The sequence below is a fragment of the Mastomys coucha genome, unplaced genomic scaffold, assembly GCF_008632895.1.
Source record: "Mastomys coucha isolate ucsf_1 unplaced genomic scaffold, UCSF_Mcou_1 pScaffold13, whole genome shotgun sequence".
Taxonomy (NCBI): Eukaryota; Metazoa; Chordata; class Mammalia; order Rodentia; family Muridae; genus Mastomys; species Mastomys coucha.
The window spans coordinates 45,757,493-45,770,321 of record NW_022196895.1 but is presented as its reverse complement, the minus strand read 5'-3'; the positions used below and the strand labels follow the sequence as shown (position 1 = coordinate 45,770,321).

Genomic DNA, 12,829 nt, shown 5'->3' with positions numbered 1-12,829 from the left:
AAAAAAAAAAAAAAAAGAAAAAGAAAAAGAAAAAAGAGAAAGACAGACAGACAGACAGACAGACAGAACTTCAGACTATTTTCAAAAAACAATGACATAGGGAAACAAACCAAACAAGGTGGGGAGGAAAGGTTGTAAGATGTACCAATGGGGAAACTGAGTCTAAACAATGATATTTGTGAAACCTTTAAGAGAAAAAGACCAAGGATCATTTAAATTTATCAGTATGGAACTGTAAGTCAGGTTACTTACCACTGCAGGTAAGATACTCAGGAAGTGTATACAGAATGAAAGACCAAGGTAGAATTATCACCCTAAAAGAACACTTACAAAGAACACTAAGAATGAGTAAAAGAAAGAAGAAAAGAGGAGGAGGAAAAGGAGAAAAAAATGAGTTATTCCAATCTAAGGAAAACAAGAGAACAGTGACCTGACAAATGCAAAGAAAAAGCAACACAAGAGAAAACATGTTTACTCTGGTGTGATTATGGTCTACCAGAAAATACTGTTATTTTAAGGTGAAAGTTTTAAGCATGTCTTACAAATTCCAAGAAAAAGAGGTAGATAATAAAAGACCAAGGTTCCACACAGAACTTGAAAAGATAAAATCAGGAACACAGAGAAAGAATTTAGCTAGGGACACTTAGGACAGAGTACATCATTCATTGTATAGAGATAAAAATAAAATAAAATAAAATAAAAACTCCAGGTGGATGTTTATATGAGTAACAGAATGTGGAGTTGGGAGGTTTCAGAACCTGAGATAAAACAAATAAACAAATGGGTGGGCAGATTCCCGGGAAGCTTTTCGGTCCCATATAAAGTTGGCAAGTATGACTGCATTTTCCAGTTTTATTTATACTATCTAGGAATGTTCAAGAGCCAACCAAGACCAGAGGAACAAACAGGAACAAAGAAAAGATGAAGTGTATTGGATTTGGTTAGACTCAAGAAAACAAGAAGGTTCAAGAAAGTTAAAAAAAAAAGTTGCCAACAAGTAGTATTCTTAAATTAACTCATGTCAAATTACCTAAATTATAAGATGTAGATATCTAAAAATAACCATGCTAAATAATAAGGACAAGGTTGAAGGTCTGGTTTTCACATTCTTTAGCACAAAGGTGGTATGAATTCCACAATCACAAGTCAACTGCTAGGTAGTGTAAGAGGAGAGAGTAATCAGAGGTAGTGCATGCCCTTGCATGTAAGAAGCCCTGGTTTCATTCTCTAGTATTAATCTCACTCAAGCACATATACATCTACTTTAAGTTCTAGGATCAAAATAAGTCTATGTCATTTCTCAAAGAAAAAGCACATTAATTCTGTTGCTGCTATATTTCCCAATATTTGTGGAAAGTAGAAACAATGCTATGCTTTAATTTGGAGATCGTTTTTTGTTTTGTACTTTTTAAGACTTTTATTTTGTTTTGTTGTTTTTTTCTGTTTTCTAAGTCAGAGGTTCTCTATATAACTGTGTAACTCACTCTGTGGACCAAGCTGGCCTAGAACTCAGTAATCCACCAGTCTCTACCTCCCAGTGCTTTGGTTAAAGTGCACCAGCACCGCCTGGCTTGTTCTTCATTTTTTTTTTTTTTTGAGTATATACATTTATATAAGGTCTATTCTAACACTGTGTTGGATAATCAAATACAGTGTCACAAAATATTTGTATATTACAATGAAGCCAGGAAAATGGTATATATAATAATCCCAGCACTTGGGTAGCTGAGGTTAGAGGTCAGCCTATGCTGTATAGCAAAGTCCTCTCTCAAAAAGGAAACAAACAAACCAACCCCCAAATACTCTGTTCCTAACCAATGAAGGTCCTCAGCTGAAAGCCTTCCCAATAGGCACAGGTAACATTAAGTTACTAACTCTGAGAGAACACAGGATGCAAGGCACAGGAAGAACTAAGTCCTGTGCACTAGGAAGCTTCAATCACAAAAACATTCAAACCTTCAAAGTCTGACAAGTAATCTGGAATATTCTAAATTTCAAAAATATACCCAAGGTTGTAAAAATCACTCTTCTAATTTTGAAACTGGTTTCTCTAAAATGCTTGAAGTTTGTTTTCATGAACTTTTTACTTTAATCATCCTTAACAGGTAAATGCCCCCCAAAATTTCTTTCTTAGAGTATGTTCTCGTTAAACGACTATGTTGTAATCAATATCTCTTTTTTAAAAATAATATTGACAATTAGTATTATTTTAATAATTTTTATTAAGTGTACTTATTCCTAAAAAAAATCACAGTAACTGATAAAAAATAAAACAAAACTTTAAAACAAAGTCCCACTTATTTATAATGGCATTATAGGTACCACTAACAGTTTTCTCTTCCTTCAGATAGGTATAAAGCAAACTTTCCCCTTTATAACCTCCCACCCACAAACGCTAATATAACCCTACACAAACACACACACCATTCATAAAACGTGTCTATCTTCCCAATACAGCAATCATACTGCCATTGATAAAGCATCTCTAAAATAAAACAAAGAATGATTTACTATCACAGAAAGTTGGGGAAGAAAACATTTATTCAGTCTCCCAACCAAACCCTCCATACAACCATAGTTGCAGTTTCAATTTATAATCTAGATCCCCTTTGCTATGAGCACTGTGTTTGTCTGCTATTAAAGCAAGCCTGAAACTATAAAATATTTGCTTTCCCTCCATAGAGTAAGAAAATCCTAAATATTAGCACAATCTTTCTGTCTCTTAAAAATTAACCTCCTTTGAATCAGCAAGATAGCTCAGAGAGTAAAGGTACTCACTTCCAAACCTCATGACCTAAGTTCAATCCCCAGAACTCTGAATTCAATAATCAGTGGACAAAGAGAACAATCGCCCACAAATTGTCCTTAGACTGCCATACATGTGCCACATATATACATAGGTAAAATGAAACAAAATTTTAAAAACTTTAACTTCTTCAAATTTCTTTTAAAACACATTGTCAGCACTATGTATAGATGAATAACAAAAGAATAACTATTATTTTATTTTATGTTAGCATTCTACAGAAAATATTAGTACATCTAGATTCTAATTAATGGTGTCTCTTTTTAAATCACTGTTTTGTAAACTGAACATTTTCTCCCTCCAAGAAACAAAAGCTATTAATAGGTCAAGATTAGAACACTTACACAATATCACAAAAAGAATGAGAGAAGCATGACTGTAACCAAGTTTTGGTTCAATGTACCCAATGTACTACGTACCAGGAGTGGGGTATTCCTGTGACAACCTGACCATGTTTTGGGGGAGGACTGTGGAAGAACTTTGGAACTTTAGGCTAGAAGATCCATTCGGTGTTAAGTGTTCTGTGGAATGTTGTATAGGAGCTTGGAACATAATGTTGAGAACAGTGCAGAAGATGGAGGCCTGGCTTGTGAAATTTCAGAGGGAAGATTAAAGATTAAAGATTATCAGGGCCGTTGCTATTTTGATTGTGAAGATTCTGTTAGCTGGGGTTGAAGAATCAGCTGTGATTAACAAGATACCAGAACTACTAAAGCAAAAACTTTGCATTACTGGGACTACTGATGCTGCTTAGCTGGAGCTAGGAAATTAGTGGTGATTAAAAAGAGACCAGCATCACCGGGCAGTGGTGGTGCACACCTTTAGTCCCAGCACTTGGGAGGCAGAGGCAGGTGGATTTCTGAGTTTGAGGCCAGCCTGGTCTACAGAGTGAGTTCCAGGACAGCCAGGACTACACAGAGAAACCCTGTCTTGAAAAGCCAAAAAAAAAAAAAAACAAAAACAAAAAAAAACCCAACAACAACAACAAAAAAAAAAAACATAAAAAGAGACCAGCATCATTGAGGTGACATCTTCTGGGAAGTGTTTTCTGAGAGCACAAAGAGGCTGTGTACCAGAGATAAGCCAAGGGTGTACCAGAGATAGCCAAGGTTGTACCTCCTGCTGCAGCAGGACTTGGTAATGTGTAAGAGTCACCCAGGTGGTACTGGTTTTGAAGGCATTAAAGAATCATGAGGAGCAGTTGAGACTCAGCACTGTGAGAGGCTTTGGAAAGCCACTGGTGAGAGTGCAACCTCAGTTGCAGTTGATGGCCCAGGACTGAAGGGATCATGCAAAAGTATTGAGGCTTGGCACCATGAGGAGAGCCTATGAGAGGCTATTGGTGAAGCCTAGTTACAGGGGAAGACAGCAGTGTTCTGGAGATGCCAGTACCATGAGATGACCACCAAGAACAGCAGCAGCAGTGGAATACAAGCATCTGGAGTCTAGAAGACAAGGTGTGTGCTACAAAGGGCAGAGCTGGAGAGGTGACTCAAGCCCTTGGAGGAGCCTAGAAGATCCTGAGTGGATCTAGGACATTGGACAGTTGAAGTTTGATTTTACTTTTGATTGTGACTGTGCCATGAAATTTTTCCCTCTTGAAGTAAGAAGGCATTTTAGTGGAGCCCACAGTTAAGAGACTTTGAATTTTCAAAGATATTGGATATTTTAAAGGGATTGAACATTATTATGTAAATACTGTGGGACTTTTAAAGTTATGTAGATCTTGGGGATGAATAAGAAAGTTAGGCTTAATAGTGATGTGTTTGTGTGTCAAGTTGACAAGGGGTCAATTGTACTGGTTGGTTTTGTGTGTCAACTTGACACAGGCTGAGTTATCACAGAGAAAGGAGCTTCAGTTGAGGAAGTGCCTCCATGAAATCCAGCTGTGGGGCATTTTCTCAATAAGTGATCAAGGGTGGAGGGCCCCTTGTGGGTGGTGCCATCCCAGGGCTGGTAGTCTTGGGTTCTATGAAAGCAAGCTGAGCAAGCCAGGGAAGCAAGCCAGTAAGTAATATCCCTCCATGGCCTCTGCATCAGCTCCTGCTTGAGTTCCAGTCCTGACTTCCTCTGGTGATAAACAGCAATGTGGAAGTAAGCTGAATAAACCCTTTTCTCCCCAACTTGCTTCTTGGTCATGATGTTTGTGCAGGAATAGAAACCCTGACTAAGACACCCAGTGTCTCCTCTAATTCCTCACTTTATGTTGATGATAAAATGTGTAACAAATGAACTATTTTGAACTAAAATTTCAAGAACTTTTAGTAAAAATATCGAGATTCAAATCTAAATTATTAAAGCAATTATTAACTGCACTGCAATAATCAACCACTATTTATAAAGTACTTTATAATACAAAGTAACATGAATTAGAAACAATGAATTATAACCTTAATTTAATTAAGAGTTGACATTTCATATAACAAACATCAGAGTTCCATTAAAAGATGATTTTAAAAAATTAGAAGTTAGAAGAGAACTTGCTCAAAAAACAAAAAAACAACTAATGACCTGTGGCCCCAGCTAGTCAGCAAATAGGATGGGGTGTGTGTGTGTGCATGTGTCAGTAGTCCTGGGCAATGTGGCAAGGCCCTGCTTCAAAAGAAAAAGTGAAAACAGTGTTGAGGATAGAGTTCAGTAATAGAAAGCTTCCATGGCAGGTAAGCATGTGCAAGCAAGGCCCATTGGCTTGATCCTTAGGACAAAAATAAAAGCACAATTTTTAAAAGTAAATAAAAACAAAAGCAAGCAAACAACAAAGCAACCTAATTATAAAGAACCATGCTTGAAACCAAAGCAGGTTATGAGTCAACTACTAAGTATCACTACTACCCCAGTAACTAACTGTCTAGGTACTCACAAGGAAGCCACTGAGGAGACTCAACAAGGCAAGACTGCTTAATAATGAAATAAATGCATTCCAGAAGCAGGAGTCACATGGTCATTGCCCACTAGAAGCTTTCTAAGGGCAAATCCAAACTAGTGTGATGGCACTTGATGTAATAGGGGAAAAAAAATGTTTTATGTTTTGATACACTAACCTATGTTAGTAATTGTGCATTTTAAAACATGAAAATTGTCATTCAAAATCAATTTGAAGTCTGTCAAAACTTTAAACAGGAACCAGAGTTGTTCTCTGAAAGCCTCAACACAAGTATTGCACTATTTGCAAATGTGTAAAGGGAAGAACTGCAAACACAGGCTCATCTTCAGAGAAATCATGAAGGATCACAAAGGATGAAAGAATCCTTCAAGGGGAGGCTGCAAAATCTCAAGTCCATACTTCAAGTATAGCTGCAACATAAAGATTTTTATTCTTTGTACATTATGTATCATTAATTTTGCTTTGCTAAAAAGAAAAATTCAAAAGCTAGGGGAGGGTAGAGCTTGGTGAAATGCTTGACTAGAATGAATGCCTTCACTGACACTCACACAAAAGAGGTTAAAAACAAACCTAAGGAAGAAACAACAGACTGTTCATAAACATGAAGGAAAAAGTGGACAATTTCAAAACAAAGAAATATAAGCTGCACCCATTTATTCAGGAAAGTAAGGGCAAGAAACTTGCTGAAATGGAACTCCAGCTGGCTGCAGAAGGAACAAAGCATGGCTGTAATCTTTAAACTGTCGCCAAAATTAAAGGGAACTGGGATCTTTATACCAAACTAATGTAGTTATATGAGTTTAGGTACCTAGTGTGTGTAACTTATTTGTTTATATGCTTATCTAGAGGAAGGTCATCACAGCTTACTTTAGGAAAAACTGACTAAAAACAGAAGTGGGCAACAAGTTACAGGCTAGTATATGGTTACTATTTAATCCTTAGTTCCTGAAAATTAGCATGATAGCAATTTGCCAAAGTTTTATAGACTAATGCATGTAGATGTATAAATGAGCCGTTTACACATGCTTTGAAGTACCCACACTGCCTTATGTACACTCAGAAGGCCTTTTTAAAAAGTTCTTAGCATTTGCCTTGGAGAAAGCTCTCATTAGGCTTAGGGGATGGCAGAAAATGACAATCCATCATTATCCTAGAATCTCTCCAGAGAAACATCCAATGAAGCTTCACTGGGTATGCTTCCTTCCTTAAGGGCAGATAGCAATGTCCAGCTGTGGGGCGACAAATGCTAAGACGGAGCTCCTCCCATCACTTCCCCTGAGAAACTTAGACTAGGCAAACATCAAGAATTAGAATCTTGACAACTGCTAGCGTCATGTGCCACTCCACTGGGAAGTCACAGGCTAGCATAACTCTAAAAGTACAGTTTAAGCATTAAATGCCTAAAGCACTCTAAATGCTGAGTATTATTCTAACAAATCTCAAGTCTCTCTCTTCCACACACACACACATACACACACAGAAATTAAGATCTCTAAGTCTGGGACATGTTAAGCTGTTTGGGGTTTTTCTTGTACAAAATTAAAATTTACATTTAATAAAAAAAAGTTGTAGCTAACCAGGCGGCGGTGGCGCACGCACGCCTTTAATCCCAGCACTTGGGAGGCAGAGGCGGGCGAATTTTTGAATGCGAGACCAGCCTGGTCTACAGAGTGAGTTCCAGGACAGCCAGGGCTACACAGAGAAACCCTGTCTCGGAAAAAAAAAAAAAAGTTGTAGCTAAGCTCATCAGCACTATGAAAATGTTCAGACTAGAGGCCGAAGTCCACTCCCTGCTTGTGACTTAAAATTATTAGAAAAGCTAAACTAAGATGGAAAAGTGTCATTAAACCCATAAAGGCAGAAATGTGAGACTACCTTTGTTCTCAACAGCTGGAAATGGAATAGGAAAGAAAAGCAAGTCACACTGGCTAAATCTTAACCTGCCCTTAGCAAACAGGAGATAGGCTGAAGATACAATGGTGAAGCCCTCAGGAATTACCTCGAACACCCTCAAACAAAACTTTTCAAGGATTACGGGGCTGTTGCCTATGTCACTCAAAGGATGTTAGGAAGGAATGGGAATTATTTTCTTGGCAAAGTTATCCATCGGTGAACTTTTAAGGAAAATAAATAGAAAGGCACTTTTTTTTCATTACCGTGTCATTTAAACTAGCGTAATAATCAGTAACTGCTTTAAGACACCCACTATTTTAACTACAAAGACTTAGATCCTTGACCTGAAAAAAGAAAAAAAAAAAGCAAATCCGAACTACTGAATCTAAATTAATTCGACATTCCAGGCCCAGGCAGCGGGAAAATCAATACCCATCCCCCGAACCCCCAATTCGTGATTCTCCTAACATTTTGGAGGTACTACTCTGGCCCGAAGGAGTCAGTCGAACATTTGTTTTATTTCTTTTTTAAAGCCCCCAAAACGCGCTAAGCGGAGCGGAGGCTGTGCGGCCTCTCCCGCCCTCACCGTGAAGCGCTGCTCGCCGACGCTGCCCACCGCGAAGCAGTGGTCGCCCGGGTTCACCGCGCCGGTCAGCACCTGGTGCAGGTTCATGGCGGCGTCCCTAGTCCCGCAGCCGACGCCGCAGCCGGCTCATGCCCGTGCTCAGCCGCCTCCCTGCGCCTTCCCCTAGGGGCGGCGGCCGCTCCTCCGCGGCGGTGCCGGGCGCCCGAAGCCGCAGACGCTCGGTCGGGGCCCGCGGCTCATCCCGAGCCGGACGACCGAGGCCCGAAGGGGGCGGGCCGGGGAGCGAGTGCAGGGACGCCGCGCTGCGCTGCACCTGTCCAACCACAGCCCAGGTAAAACCGGGCGTCCGCTCCCCGATCCGTGCCGGGCGCGGCCCTCGGGGACCGAGCTGTCCAGACGCTCCTCCCGAGCCGGGTCAGCAGGAAGCACGGCCCGAGAGGCGCAGCAGCACGCGCCGGCCCTCCCTCGCCAGACTAGCCCCAGCCCAGCCGTGGTCTCGCTGCCCTCGGCAGCTGCCGCCGCTCGCTCGCCCGCTCCCTACGCGGCTCCGGAGCTTGCGCCAAAGTATCGCGAGAGTTTCTTCCACGGCTCCAGAATGGCCAGCGGTACGCGCAGCAGCAACGCCTTTTTTCTAGTCGAGAGTTAGCCAATCCCGAGACGCGAACCTACCCAGAGCTCCGCCCCTTCCGGAAGGAAAGCCAATCTCTTTGAGGCGTTTGGAGGAGCCCAGGCTCGGTTTGAGCCTAGCGTAAACAGTGCGAACCGTGAGTTACCTAAAAGTAACCACGCTGTGCTTTGGGTAAGGGATCGACCGAACGGTTAGGACGGAAAGTTCAACAGAGAGGAGTTGCAGGGCGCTTATTCCTAGGACGACTACAAGTCCCAAGATGCACCGGTCCCCCCACCGGTACCCGGAGGAAATCTGTAAGAGTGATCAAAGGAACCTCTTTTAGCCTTGTCGCGGTTTTCTCTGCGCATTTCCAACTCACTAAATAAGATAACTTAGAAAGTTTTAGGCTCTTTAGTAATATTAATGCTGTATTTTTAATATAAACTCCATAGATTTTAAAATAGTGCTGATAATAATGACCCACCCGTCCTACTTTGTGTTGGAAAAAGAACCCAAGAATCTCAAAATGAATTGTCAGGCACCAGTGGCGAGATCCAATTCTCATTATGTTTTGACACTACCTTCGTATTGGCATTAACAAAAAAAAATTTTTTTTTGCTCCAATGGCTTCCCCTCCTAGGGACAGGCGGTCCTAGTCCTGTCTGTCTCACATATCGGGCACAAGCTTAGTGCAAAGTGTTCAACAAAGTTTCAAACAGATGAATATGACTATGGACTTTGTTGCAGTAGTATTGTCAGAGGTGAGAAGGGTCAGAGACACAGCTCGGCGCTGACACCCTCAGGCTCCTAAGGAGCTTGACTAGATTAGAAACTTCAATTCAAGCCAAACCGGAATTTGGAGCTTGGGTGCAGAAAAGAATTTCAGGACTATCCAGTTTATGAAGCGCAGGTGGGGCTTAATAAAAAATATTTTAATATAGGCTTAAGTGCGAGTCTTAGTAGAGCAGCATGGTCTACAGAAAGGGAACCGTTCTCAAAACTAAATAAATCAAGAAACTTAAAGCTAATATTTTGGTGACAAATACTAGTAACCATTTATCTCCTTTTCCTAAGACATTTGCAATTATACATTTACTTTTGTTTTGTAGTTAAAAAATACCCGAGGCCTGGCACATGCCTTTAATCCCAACACTCCAGAGGCAGAAGCAGGTGGATCTCTGAGTTCTAGGCCAGCCTGGCGTACAGAGTGAGTTCCAAGACAGTCAGGGCTACACAGAGAAACCTTATCTCGAAAAACAAAACTCAAACAAAAAATAAAAACAAGATTCTAAAACCCATCTCCCCTTTTAAAATAGAAAGATGAAAGTGGGTTCAAAATTCCAGAATTTTCGTAAGTGGACACTAGGCCAGGCATGGAGCAACATATGTGTAGTTCCAGCACTTGGAAGGAAGAGTCAAGAGATTCAGGAGTGCCTTGGCTACATGAGACTCCTTTTCAAAAGAAGAAGACAAAAAAAAAAAAAGTAACATATTTTGTTGAAGTTTGTGAAGTCTAAGTTGGCTTTATCTTGAGTTGACTGTGGTCTCCCACTTGCTAAGCAAGCCCTCCACTACTGAGCTACATTGCAGTCCCTAGGAAGCATCTGGGAGACTTATCTCTGGGTCTATCAGTGAGGGCATTTCCTGAGGCATTTCACTGAGGAAGGAAAACCTATTAGAGATGTAGACAGAACCACGCTGTGGGTCCAGACTAAATATGCCGAAGAAGGTGGGAGGAGCAGCAAAAGTTATCTCTGTCTCTAGACCCACCCACCTGATGCTTCTCCCATCCTGCCTACCTGCAGTCGACCACAGGCTCCCCCTCAAAGAGTGAGACAAAAATCCACCAAACCTTCCCTCTTTACCTTACTTTTGCCACGTGTTTTGTTCCAGCAATGAGGAAAGTAACGAATACATCCACCAAGCATGCTTGAATTTGTTTTCTAATTATCACTTCAACTTTTATTTAAAGCTACTCTTAGCTGTGGGAGAGAAGTGTGCATGAAGATGAAGTCGGGCCCTTGTGCAGGCTAGCGTGCTTTTACAGGCGCTAGCCCGAAATTTGAACTGGTTTACGTACTTGTGTGGATCGTGCGTCAGTTCTGTGGCTGGCCCATGTTTATCGTCTTTACTCATTCTCTTGTGCCTAGTTTTTGTTCTGAGGCACATTCAAGGTGATACAAGAAGTAGAAACTAACTGAGTTGGTAGTTATGAAACTGGACACAAAGACCTGATTGACATAGTAACTAGATCTATGACTTTGGATATGTTTATCGACTCTGAAGATTCATTTCCTCATCCATAAAAATCGGATGCTTAATTTGATTATCAGCAGCATTTTGCTTTGTTTTGACATTTAGTCAGCTCTGTGCTTCTGTTGGTTTTTGTTTAAGTTCTCTAATCATGTGTGCAGTGCTTGCGGCAGACTGCCTGAGTTGACAGCCGCCCTGACTACTCTCTTAGATCATTTAATCTCTTTTTGCTTTTTTAGCTATAGAATGGACAGTGGGTTTTTGTTTGTTTGTTTTTTACAGAATTGCCATGAGATTTAAATGAGAACAATCTGCGGCACATACAAAGCAGCCAATAAATGTTCTGTGTTGTTATTATTTTTAAATAAATCGAACTTGATGTATTTCTTCTTAGGTTATCCAGACGTTTTCCATCTTAATCAAATTTCTCAGTGATATTTGAGGCTCCCATAGAAGTTCTGAGCTCCTCCCAATAGTATTCAAAAGTTTACACAGATTTAACCAGGTAAGGTGGCACACATCTGTAACCCTGAGGTTGGCAGGTTGAGGCAGAAGGATCAGGAATTCAAGTTAAGGCTACATAGCCAGAACCAGTCTCCAAGAAGAATAAAGTAAAGCGTATAGGAGTGGATGGCTAAAAAGTGCACCGGCATTCTGAAGTACAAGCTCATCTCAGTTAAATTAAATGTGACCTGAAGATGTCTTCCTACCACAGTTCCCTACAAATATCGTAACGATACACAAATAAACTGAAAGTCTACCCACAGGATCGTCTATTTTGCTAAGGACTACAAGAGTTTGAGAGCTTCACAAGCATGTGAGATTTAGCTGATCACAGGCCACCAACTGATAATACCTTGTTCAAATAAGGCAAATCCTGACCTGTAGCCAGCCAAGCCAAGGATAAGCAACTGATTTCTATTTTCTGCCAACATTGCTGCTGGAGGAGGGTTCTCTGAACCTTTTCTGGTTCTGAGGGCTGCCAATCTAATAACCATTTTTTTCCTTAATTAACACTTAATTTTCATTTACATAAAGCTTTTTCTTTAATATTAAATCACCCACAAAACAAGCTTTCTGAATTACAGAATGACTCAAACCATTTAATGCTATTTTTTTTAATTTTATTTACATCATTGAAAAAAAAGTCCTTTAGCTATGACCTCACATTTCTTGGGGAAAAGATTCAAACAAAAAGCTTTACTACATAAATCACCTATGAAGGCTTATCTCATATGATCTTTGGCACCAACATTCCGACCAAACTACACTTAGAATTGTAAGCTGAGGGGCAAATTGTGGAAAGTGGCCAAAGAACACTGAAGAGGGCACAAGTGTTCATTTTATCCCTGCCACTAGCCTCAGGTGACCTTGGAAAAGATGTTTTAAATTTTTAGGCGCTAATATTTCCTAACTAGAGTGAGGCATTGGGCTAAGTCTGTGGCCCATGGGACAAATGCATTCTGCATCTATTTTATAGAGTCCTTGACCTAAGAATGATTTTTATAGTTTTTAAATAGCTGAAAAATCAATAAGAGAATAATATTTCATGATACATAGATATTTATGAAATTTAGCCAGGACTGATGGTGCAGGCCCTTAACCACAACTGCTCAGAGGTCTGAGGCAGGAGGATCATAAGTTCAGTGCTAGTCTGGCCCATAGAGTGACTTTGAGGCCAGCCTGGACAACTCAGCAAGACATCATCTTAATAACAGCTAGGATGTAGCTTGCTGGTAAAGTAGGTTCCAGGTTCAAACTCCAGGAACACACACACACACACACACACACACACAC

At 40.6% G+C, this 12,829-nt stretch overlaps 1 protein-coding gene and 1 long non-coding RNA gene across 8 annotated transcripts in view; one reads left to right on the top strand and one right to left on the bottom strand.

The window, feature by feature from the left end:
* Dmxl1 (Dmx like 1) overlaps positions 1-8,765 on the bottom strand; it is a 149,269-nt gene extending 140,504 nt beyond the window's left edge. For 3 of the 6 annotated variants that reach the window (XM_031365655.1, XM_031365657.1, XM_031365656.1), the window contains exon 1: positions 8,170-8,763. In XM_031365655.1, coding sequence (XP_031221515.1) covers positions 8,170-8,256 — 87 coding nt within the window. In that variant the 5' untranslated portion in view covers positions 8,257-8,763. Of the gene's footprint in view, positions 1-3,225; positions 3,262-8,169 lie in introns of those variants that run through there. The other 3 variants (XM_031365659.1, XM_031365654.1, XM_031365660.1) reach the window with 3 other exon arrangements.
* Positions 8,751-12,829, top strand: part of LOC116087148 — a 9,173-nt gene continuing 5,094 nt past the window's right edge. The window contains exon 1 of one of the 2 annotated variants that reach the window (XR_004117266.1): positions 8,751-9,093. This is a non-coding gene — a long non-coding RNA (uncharacterized LOC116087148). The remainder of the gene's footprint in view (positions 9,094-12,829) is intronic. The other variant, XR_004117267.1, reaches the window with a different exon arrangement.